This window comes from Empidonax traillii, unplaced genomic scaffold (assembly GCF_003031625.1).
Source record: "Empidonax traillii isolate 1590-97213 ecotype Southwest subspecies unplaced genomic scaffold, ASM303162v1 scaffold293:size840699, whole genome shotgun sequence".
In the NCBI taxonomy this organism is placed as follows: domain Eukaryota; kingdom Metazoa; phylum Chordata; class Aves; order Passeriformes; family Tyrannidae; genus Empidonax; species Empidonax traillii.
The window spans coordinates 712974-724516 of record NW_020955486.1 but is presented as its reverse complement, the minus strand read 5'-3'; the positions used below and the strand labels follow the sequence as shown (position 1 = coordinate 724516).

The following is an 11543-nucleotide window of genomic DNA, read 5'->3' as shown; positions in this document are numbered from 1 at the left end:
AAAAAAAAAAAAAAAAAGCACTTAATGATTAGGTTGACCAAACCTGGCATGCCATTTCAGAGGCAATTACACTCGGATAAGCCATAGCTCCAGTTTTTTTCCTGAAATAATTCTGAGCAAATAGCTCAACGTGGTGGACAAAAGAGCAGCAGGCATACCCTTGTTATTAACTTACTCCTCTTTAAATAGCCTCCATCTTTGCTGTTCCTTACTTGTCAACATCTAATTAATCTCACTGAGTATTGGAGTATTGATCTCATAACCAAAGCTAGATGTTGCTGGTGGGTAAGTGAATCAGATTTATAACAGCAAAGCAAACTCATCAGTGCATTAAAAGTTCAAAGTATGAGAGGGAAAAAAGAAGACCACTCAAACTATGCCTCCTGGGAAAAGATGTTTCTCCTTGGGAAGAAGATTAAAAAAAAAAAAAAAAGGTCTCAAGGAGCAATCAGACAGGCACAAAAAGATAAAGCATTATAAGATTACATACTGGTTTTTTGGGTTTAGTGTCATAAGGTTGTATGCACAAAAGGAATCGGGAATGTGTGACATTTATTTTCATGGCAAATATACACATTCAGCCGCTTTACTCAACTTCCAGAGAAGTGAAGTCTTCAACCAAAGGTCACTAAACAGTGACCTCTTTTCACAAGCTGTATTTCTCCGTGGCTGAAGGAATGGAGGTGTCTGGCTTACCATAATCAACTTCCAGATATGCTAACCAACATCGTGCTTTTTATTTTTAGTCAGTTAACTATTTAGGAAGGAAAAACTTAAAAACATATCAGAAAATGAACTTCCAGAAATGTTATGAAAATTACACTTTAATGTTTTGTTGGATGCCAACTGGTGTTGGTCCAGTGAATACGAACTGAAAGGAAACACCCTTCCTCTTGGGATACTGGTCCCATATATCATAAAAAATGAGAAGTTGTTCCTTGGTTACCAAGGACCTGAGGCAGTCAGCCCCCATTGTTATCTTCTACCAGCACAGTATGTTTGGGCCTTCAGCAAAGAGAACAGTTGCTTACAATTTGCTGCATCAGAGCTAGTTTGTCAAGTGCCAACACTACCAGGCACACTGGTAACAGAGCAGTCCCCTTGTATAAGCTGCACAGACAAATCTCAGTTTCTTGGTCAAACACAGAGCCTGGGTTTTACTGCAAGCGTGTACTTTTCCCCAGTAAAAACTTATGAAGTGAACAGCTTCTTCCTCTTGCAGGAAATAAAGTAGGAGCTTCAAATAAATTTTAACGTTACTTCCTTTCTATACATTGCCACCCTTCTTATATGAAAGCCAGTCTCTGTGGGGAGAGTTACATTAAATTAATGACTACTTTCACACTAGTGTAGCCAGTGTTGGTACCTCTATTTCCACATGAAAGGACCTTTTACTGGTTTAGCTTATGGTAGTCCAAAAAGGACTTAATCTAAACTAATGAAAACCTTAGGCTAGACCCATGCCAAGAATAGTTTGCCACTTTAATTGCCTTGGCAAAACACAACAGCAAAACATTTGTAGAACACATGTAACACAGAGAAAAAAAACTGGTACTGGCTGCAACTCAATGCATCCCTCCTTATCCTCTTCCGAGGGAGGGACGAGCATCACAGTCCATCCCATACCTTCTACCCTAAGAATTTTGACCTGAGCTGCACAGGGACAGATCAGACCTCATAATACCCCTAAACAAAAAGGTTAGGTCAGAGAGAAGGGCAATGCAATTATACAACATCCATGTCAGGCTTCAGATCTGTACACTGGCTTGCTACACTTGTACAGCCAAGCTAGTATTCCTCACAAAGCTCTAATGTACTAAACCACACTGTGCATCTGGTGAAGATAGCTGCCATGCTTCCTTTCCCTCTGCAGCACAAAAACCACCCCAGGGAGAACACTGATGACTTGAAGTCCTATGTTATACCAGAAATACGAATCTGTGATGGGAACTTTTTATAGAAAGAGATGAAAGAAAAATTATTTTTCCTTAGTTTGAAGATGGATCATTTAAATTCCCCTGCATGGCTTGCCAGTTCTTTAAAGCTTTTGTTACCCAGAGAGCTTCTCCTCCTTCTTCCCTATGAGCCTCATTCCTTGACTATCAACAGCTGGAACCAGTGGAGGGAAGTCAGAAGTGTAAAACGGTTCTTGTTGAGCAAATTAGAGAAATGCAGTTTAGTTGGGGTTTTCTTGTTAACAACAAAGGGTTGTAAAAAAAATTTAATGAAAAGTGGCAACATAATAATATACTCTGGTAAATTAGGGCAGGGTAGTAAGCGATTATACAAAAGTCCATTTGTGACAGAGACAGCAGGAGGGAGAATTCTCCCTTGTCCAGTATTTCAAAAGCACTAGTTTTGTACATGCTCACTGATACTGTGAGCTCCCTAACAGAGATTCTTTGATCTTCTCTATTAAATATTTTGTGGACTTATTCTAAACTTGGTAAGAGAAGAAAATACTATTGTATGGAATAAAAGAAAAAAAAAGGTACTGAACTGTACACTCCTATCTTTCCAATATGGAAAGATTTGTGACAGCTTGGTCTCAAAGTGGTACCTTAAAAAGCTTTCCTATTTTTCACCTGAAGTATCTATTTCTTATTCTCATAAGACATGGAATCAAACCAAATCCAGAGCCATTGAAGAGATTTTATAGAAGCCTATAGCAAAACGAATACCTTCTACTTAGGGGCTCAAATTGTATCCATACCTGTACTAGCGGGTTTGGACGCTCTTCCCTTAGGGACCGGTAGTAATAATAATTCCAAAGACTGTGGTGGAGTTGCTTTCTCTTGTTTCATCTCCGAAAGCTGCAGGGGATCCTCAGGAACCAGTGATTTCTTCTTCTCAGCCAAGAGGGTGCCTGCAGCCCTTGCAGCAACCTCCTTGAGAAGGGCAGCTGAAGAGGTCATGGAAGCCAGAGAAAGGAAAGAACTCGCCGGAGGCAGGTGCTCCTGCCCAGGAGTCATGCTTCTTTCACTCACTTTCTTAGATAAAGCTGCTAATGTGGAGCTGGCTGACTGAGAACTAAAAGGTGAGGAAAAGGATTCAAATCTTATGGGGTCTTCAGTCCTTGAAAAAGATTTGTCCTGCAGAACGGCATTGGCTGCGGCTTTCAGTTTCAGGATAGCTGAATCAGGGGACAAGCCACAGGTGGTGCTTGAGTTTGGCAGCCACTTACCTTGATTCCATATGAAGTGACTGCTTGCATTGTATTGGTCACTTTGTTCCTGTTTCTCAGCGAGCTTTCTGGCAAGAACACTCAGCTGCTGGGCATGATGAGTAGGTGGAGAGAAGGAGACGTTCGAGCCAAGATTTACGGGGGACTCAACTCTGCCATTGACTGTAACAGTGGGATCCAGCTTGAGGGAGCCAGCCTCCAGGAGCCGTCTCAAGTTACTGCTCAGTGGCTTATTTGGACCAGGAGGTTCTTCTTCACACAGAGATGACACATCAGGAGAAAGGTGCTCTTTGCTCTGTAACGTGTCTCTTAGTGCCTCATTTTCAATGGATCCCAGCTCCGCTGTGTTGCTGCTAGGTGTTGCACTTCCCAAAGAGGTATCTGGGGAAGTGGACTGCTCTTGGATTCTGTCCTCAAGAGACAATTTAAAGTTCTCCTGGACTTCTCCATATGATGCTTCTGAAGGAGTTTCTGAAGAATTTCCAAACCACCGTTCTTCTTCACTGAGTTCACCTTCCACTTCTTCTTGTCTGGTACCATCTGTGTGGAACCATGAACAACAGTATTATTCCCAAATCTGCATCAAATAGTTTCTTAGTATGAAGCGTGCCTGACCTCTGCAAGACCCTCCTGAATAGTCACATAACATCCCCCTAAAGTGCCTGGGCTTGAAATCACCCTGGATTGAGTGACCATGTAAAATATTTTTTGAAAAGGAATAAATCTTTCTTAGAAGACAAAATCATGACAAGCCTGTCATCTTTCAGACAGCATAACTAAAACAGCTAAAACTGCAACAATACATATAAACATAAAATATATTCATATATTGCAAATAAATCTTTATTGGCATAGTCTGTATATCCTGCAAAATATTATGAACTCTGCGGTATAAAGCAGGAATTCATCAGGCCCAGGAAAACACAAGCGTTTGTATATTTGTCCAGCTAGCACAGGTGCACCTTCAAAAGCAGATCAGGTGTGCAGCAACTCAAATCTCAGCCCAGTCCTGCAGTGACCCCTATCTAAAATAAAATAAAATTTGTAGTGATATTCCACAATTGATTCCTGAATAGCTGAAATGACTAATACATGAACGCAGGCTAAAGCTCTCCAGCTTTGGGAGAGGAGTATCACACACACACAGTGTCATCTTATACAAACACTATTTGCTTGCCATTTGTTTGCCACTGTTTAATAAATCCTTCAAGACCAATCTGAACTGAACTTAGTTCAGCTGAAAAGAAAGAAAAAAAGTGTTGGTCTCACTGCATTTAAGTTACATTTTCTCCTCTCTGGTAACTGCAACACACCCAGTCTCTCCTGAGACCCAACTGCCAGTGTTTAAAGCACTGTGACCCTGGATTGCTCTTCTCCCTGACAGGTATTCAAACTCATACAGACGTGACCAAGACTCTTTTTTGCAGATCTTCCTGGCCTATTAGAACATAGTAAAGAACAGCAGCAATGCTAAAATTAAATTCATATTATCTTCTCTTGCCAGATACCTCTCACATTTCTTGCTTTTAGACTCAATGTCCCAAGCTACAAAAGAATCTTTGTAATCATACAAAACAAAAGTATTTAGTATAACCCTCCGCTGACATTCTGGAAATAAGCCTGAATGATATGCACTGTATCTACGATCATATATTATTTCCAGATTCCCAATGTAATTCTAGCAAATTACAAAACTTGAAGAGAAGCTGATGAATAAAAACTTAGATTTATGTTATTGCTTTGATCCAACGAATTTAAGGAGGAAAACCCCAGCCAAATGTATCATGAGTACAGAGATACCAACATACACTCTGAAGGCAAAGATTTATTTGGTGTTATACAGAATATGAAGAACAGTTTCTCAGAACCCTTTGGAGAAAATTTAACGCAATATTTTAAGAGCACACAGTCAATCTACTCAGTTACCTTAGATTAGTAATTCAACCAGAAGAGGGCTAGCCATCTTCCCTATTCAAAACAAACAAAAGCCAAGCAAAACCCCAAGCACTTGCCTAAATTATTTTGATATTATCCAAGTTAGCATCACAAGCACAGCAAGGTTTACAATAACATGTGCATAAAGGCCAGTACCATGCCCATTCCAATAAAGATAGATGCTAATCAGTTGAACCAGCACTTATGCAGGTCAAAGGAGAACTGAATGTATTCACTTTTCACCCTGTGAACATTAAAAAGTAACTTGAGCATATCTGTACAGCTGGGTGCACTGAGATGAGAGATGTTCACTCATCCCAGATGCAAACAAGTTCTGGATTTGAAGCCAAAAAAGCATCTTACTGGCACTTCATCTGAACTGATACACCAAGTGCAGGGCACATCCTCTGGGACACAACCTAGAGCTGACACCACTTCCGAGCCAGGGCGAGCCTGCTTCCTACCACTTACATCCATGTGCCTGTTTGCACGTCTCTGTTGAAACAATCCCTCCTCTCCCCTGCAAAACCTACTCTCTGCATCTCTACTTCCTATCCATAAACAGGGAGAATTGCATTTCCCTTCACTCAAAAAGCCATTCAAACCTTAGTTTGAGAGATATTTAAGTGTAAACTGATACAAGAGGAGGTGGATTTTGGTTTTAGAGAAATCTAGTTTACTAACCCCCCAAACTTCTCTGTTCATTGCCAAGTATCTCAATTTCTTAGTGTTGATATGCTTCCTAGTTGCAACTAGCCTTTACAATACCAGTTAAATGATGCTGCTTTACCAATATCTCAATTTTGCTGGAAAGGAAACCTTTGCACTGGAAAGGAATTCTTCATTCTCACCTGCACCAGTTATTGCTCCTACTATTAAAGGTAGTGAGAATATATGTGGGACATTACTATCCCTCTTTTCTAAAACTGGCATCTCAGAGAACACTCACAGTAGCTGAAGAACAGGACACTGGTATTTTAAGTTAATGGTACAAGTGCGGGACAGGGGGGGAGAACAGCTGGAGAGATGTGGGAACAGGACCCAGGTTGCCTTTCTTTTTTTCAGACAAGCACATTCTCCATTGCTCTTGCCTATATGAAAGAGCAGCCACCAACATGCTATTGACAGGGAGCAGCAGGAGCGCAGGACTCTTCATTTCAAGGCTTGCTCCCAAGCTCAGAATTTCCCTCCTCTTTGGGAATGCAGTGAGAGCTCCCTCTCCTGTTGCTAATCTACCTGTAACCACTCAAGACCTCTCAAGGCTCCATGCAGTTTCTATAATAAAGGGCAAATTTCCTTTGCAGCATCACTGTCCCAAAAGCCAGCTGGATACTTTTCCTCCCCACCAGTCCAGTTTCTCTCTGTATCCAGAAACCAGACCTCTAACTGCTGACACAGTTCTAATTTTCCACTTCTCAGTAATTTCCACTTGCTGCTGTATCAAACCCCTGTATTTTAAGGCTGTAAGGTTAATGCTGAAAAAGTCAGCATCAGTGTCTTATCATGAGTTCAGTCAACCCTCCTTTTAAACAGCAGTGAATTGGTTTAGAAGCATAATGGTGAGGCCGGGCAATTTCATTTCTAAGCGAAGTTGCCATTCAAGGCCTCCAGGGCAGAATTTTAATTCACATTGACTTGTGAGCCTGTGAGTTTGAAGAAGCTTGAGAACTCCAGAAGAAGTCAGTCCAATCCACAACTTCCTCTTGAATTCATATTATATGAAACCTTCCCTCAGCCCAGAGGGTTCATGGGTCACCCAGAGCAGGTTTGTCTGAAACAGGAGGCAGCCTCCATATGTCTGGCAAGAAACTTCAGCTGTATTTCACATCTCAGGCAGAAGATCTGCATGACATGTTTTTCTCTTTTGTCACAGCACAGCTATGGAGTTCCAGTGAGAGTCTTTGAAAGCTAGGAATAGAAATGTAATACCACATTTAAATTTCTTTTCTCCACCATAAACATACTATAGTTCATTATTAGAGAATTACTTTAAGCTACTAGCATTTCATTTCTATTGCAGTTTGAAGTGCTAAATATGGGTAAGAAACAACATGAAAGTTGTAATGCAGGAAAAGGTACTTCAGAGTTAGAGGCAAATTCTCACTGACTTCATTTGGAACAAGACACGGCTGGGTATCTCACTGGCTTTTACCAAGTAACTGTTCAACAGCTTGCCTCTTCTCAACATGATACAAGAGTCAAGACCTGCCAAAGCTGCTTTTTCCTGATTTCCACAGCAGTTCTGGAAGGAGAACTGCTTCCCAAACCTTTTGCCACCGGCAGAGGCTAGTGAAAGTTACAGATGTCCTGCATGCTTTGGGACTATCACATCACACAGCACCCCAGAGCCTCACAAAAGTGTTTTCCACTCCTGTCAGCAACGACAAAAGGCACCAAAGTACTGTTGGGTGACTGCTGCCACTGATGTAGCCCAATATCCATCTCTGGCAAAGCCACAAGTGTGTGCAGAAGCACTGTTTGAAGAAGTGCCAGTTTCCCTTGCTCGCCAACTCATCTGCTTGTTATCAAATACAGCAAGTTCATTTTCCTCTGCAAGAGATCAGTCTGACAGACAAATCTTATTGATCCCAAAGTGTGTTATTTCACTTTGTGACCATGTGCCCTTTTATTTAGAGTGCTGATTAGAATGTGACCCTGGTGCCAACAGAAATGTAAATATTAACTTGCTCATACTACTTACATCTGAAAACTGAAAAAGACAAACATGTTTGTTGATTTATATACTGAGCCACCCAATTCAAATGGTGGAAACTTTAACTGTGACCCAAGGTAATGTACACATGCCATTCCTGAAAGTGGCAAGTGTGAAATGATCCACAAGCTCCACTTTTTAGGGCTTGGAGTGGAGAAATATGAATGTAGCAGGCTACATCTACAGAAAAGGGAAGAGCCTCCAAATTGTGGCACAGAGCAATAGACACGGGCAGCGAAAACATGATGGAAAGAACACCATTTGGACCACCAGAAATCATCTGAGAAGAGGCTACAGCCAAGGAACCCACCCCAAAGAGACTGAATTTTCATGTTAAGTGGGACAAAATCCCACTTTAATCATTCACTGTAATGAGTAAATTAAAGAACTTCAATACAGAAATCCATATGCTACAGTGATATGAAACATATGGAAATTGTAATGACAGGATTACAGAATGAAAATTAAAGCAAATACAGAAGTAGGTAGAAGTTGAATAATTTCAAAGAAATGCACAGAGGAAAATTGCTGATGAGATGAATTAAGGAAAATTGCCCTTTTTTTCAGCAGTTACATTTCAAGGAAGATCTGGGGGTCTACAGGACCAGGATTTAAAGATACAGGCGAGCCAAACGTCATCTTTAATGATATTAATTATCTTGATCTACATAAGGATTTCAGATATCATCATTCAAATTTGTGTCAACCTAAATTTAAAGTTACAATTGCATTTGTTGTCTATTCGACACCCAGGTCATCTTAATTTGCTGCTCTGACAGTTCTATCATTCCATCTCTAACGCTTACCATGAATCACTCTCTGTATTATCTTATACTGAACACTGTACCTAGGCCTACTGAAAGAGCTTGGATTAACTGATAGGTTTACACTAGGGAACTGAGGAGCTCTGCAAAGATACCTAAAGAATTTAAAAGAACACATTAAACTTAAATGAAGCAGTAAGCCATCCAAAAGGAGTTCTCAGGCAACACCAACTGACTCAGTTGAGCAATCAGTTTAAGGCCAAGTAAACAGGCAAATGCATCAAAAATAAGGCAGAGACAACACTTGAGCAACCTAGGACTTAGCCTAATGTGACTTTTATCAGTGACAACAACATAAGTTGAATGAATGAATGAAGAGAAAGAACAGTCAGTGACCAAGAAGGTATGGACAACCGTCACAGATTTTCAGTAGTCATGGACAAGAAAGAGGTGAGACAGATAGTAAACTGATATGTTCATATTTGGCCTCCAGGATGGGTTCTGTCATGTTCTATTCCTTCCTAGTTGCTTTCTCAGAACCCTCAAATGAGGATTAGGGAATCAGGCCACAGGCCAAAATTCACTCTCCTGGCAGTCCATATCAGAATACCCTCTTCTCTTTACAGGTGATGTAGCACAGATTCCATCATGACTGCTACCATCAGCATCATATCCAAATAAAACAAGTTTTCTGTCACATGATGGCTGTACATTCAAGCTTAACACGGGCTTAAAATGTCTCCATCTTACCTCTGCAACAGTCAGCCAGCTTACACCCTCTAGAACTAGAATACAGGAGGATCCTCACTTACATCATCCAAACCCAGTAAGTATCACTGGTACAGAAGCCCTGACATTTGCCAGAGACTGATTGCTAGTTACCCTGGGCAGAACAGTTTCAGGGGAACCAGGAAAGAAGAAAATAGAGAAGCTCCAGGACGAAATTAGGAGAGAAACTCAAAATCCTAACTGCAAACAGCACCTTTCATGAGGACTATCAGCCACAAAAGTGTCACATTCAGAATTTAGTGCAGACCAGATAATACAGAAAAGAATGAAGGAGCTAAAGACTGAATACAATAGATACTTTTAGATAAATTATGTACACTGTGTAAGTGCATCACTTTAACAATGGTGAAAAATAATTACAAGAGACCACTTGCTAATAACACATCACTTTCTAATTCACATTTTCTCTAGCTCTCAGCTGCACCTAAACCCTTGCTGATTTCACAATCAGGTACTATAGAAACCAGAAGGCACAGGCCCAAAAATGACAGTTGTATCTGGGAAGTCTATTATGTGGTATCCTATATAAATTGCTGAGTCTAGTTGCCTGCCTACAAACTACCCTTTTGGTATTCAGGCTGATCTTTAAGTGTTACAAATAAAAAACGGTGCATGTAACTTCTTCGGGCTGAACAACTTTTGTGGGTTCCCACAGCCACCAGACCATGCAGATGCGTGTGCAGTAGGACTACCTCCAAGAAGCTGGGCACACTGTGCACCAACACCCCACAGCCTCCACCTCTAAAAAGCACTTGCACCCACATTTGATTAGAGTATATATCCAGAGCAGCAGCTACATTGATTTTCCCATAGGGATGCCTACTAGAAAATCATGATTTTAATAAAGACACAAAGGCCTGCCTTAACTCCTTTTAATATATCTACAGCAGCAAATAAAACTTAAAAGTCACAGTTACATAAACAGTCGTGCTAGAGTGCCCTTGGTCCCTCGTTTTCCCTTCATGATTTCTGTGGCCTTATAATAGGTAAGCAGCACAGGGAGTCACTGTCCTCTTTGAATGGAATTTCTGGCTTGCTCCCTTATCAACGGGATGATTGTTCAACTCTTGACCTCCTCACAAAATGGTTTAGCAGTGTTGCCGGTGCTTGAACCAAATTTCTCTGCTGCAGGTTGACCTAGAGAGAGCAGCACAGCTGCAAGAAGGAACTGCCAAAGAGCCATAGCTCTTCTGTTCTGTCCTTCTCACCTGTGTTAAAGTTGTGTGAAAATACTCACACAATTAGATAGGGAAAGAAGCCCTAGGTAGGACTCTGTACTTCATCTCCACATCTTCTAAGATAATGATTTTCCTAACTGGAGGAAAGGAGGGAAGGAGAAAAGCAAGGCACAGGTTTTAAAGACAGTGCATACATTCTCTACGTTTATGCCTAACTTAAATGACTTTGAAAAAAATCCATGCACAAGAAAGCCAGAATATTCACCTAACAATTTCTCTAGTACTGCATTTTTGAAAGATGACTGCAAGATGAACGAGATTAGAGAACATTAATTACCTTTCAGTAACTAGAACTCTTCCAGATGTTTTGCCTATGTGCACAAACAACTGAATGTGCACAAGTATCATGCATTCAGGTTTGTCAACTGCTAGACAGTCACAGAATATCAAAATGAATGTACAGCATCTCAGTTTCCTTTCAAAGGCAGAATCCAGATGTGATGGACTCTTCCAAGGAAAAAGGGAATCAGGACAGATTACTGAAAAAGCCTGTCAGAGACACCATAAAACTATCTTTATTTCCTGTCCCTTAAAGGAGAAGAATTTTATGGTAGATGGGAAACAGAGGCAGTGGCCTTCTACTTTCAATCACAAGCCCCAGAATAAATGTGTCAAGAGGGTTTCATTACCTGCCAAAAAGATCCATCTTTTACTAGCAAGCATCGATGGAAGAGGACAGAAATACACAATTTCTCCTGAGGAGAGCTGTCACCACGTGATGAAGATTTTCAGGGTTGGCTGACAGACCACAAGATAGGACCTTATGGTGACAACAAGTCTGATCTTCCCCAAGAACAAATTCAAAAGATAACTCCTAGAATGATGGATGTTTGACATATTGTCTCCAAGAAAGATTAACTGTTCTTCTGTTCTAGACAAGCAGTTATAGTTAGTAGCTGTGGGATTAGTGTTTGAGGAGT

The 11543-nt window shown here is 40.8% G+C and overlaps 1 protein-coding gene across 1 annotated transcript in view; it reads right to left on the bottom strand.

Annotated features, from left to right (window-relative positions):
• Positions 1-11543, bottom strand: part of ZNF827 (zinc finger protein 827) — a 110440-nt gene that overhangs the window by 80941 nt on the left and 17956 nt on the right. Inside the window, exon 2 of the mRNA XM_027890641.1 lies at positions 2714-3724. Within this exon, the coding sequence (XP_027746442.1) occupies positions 2714-3724 (1011 nt within the window). The remainder of the gene's footprint in view (positions 1-2713; positions 3725-11543) is intronic.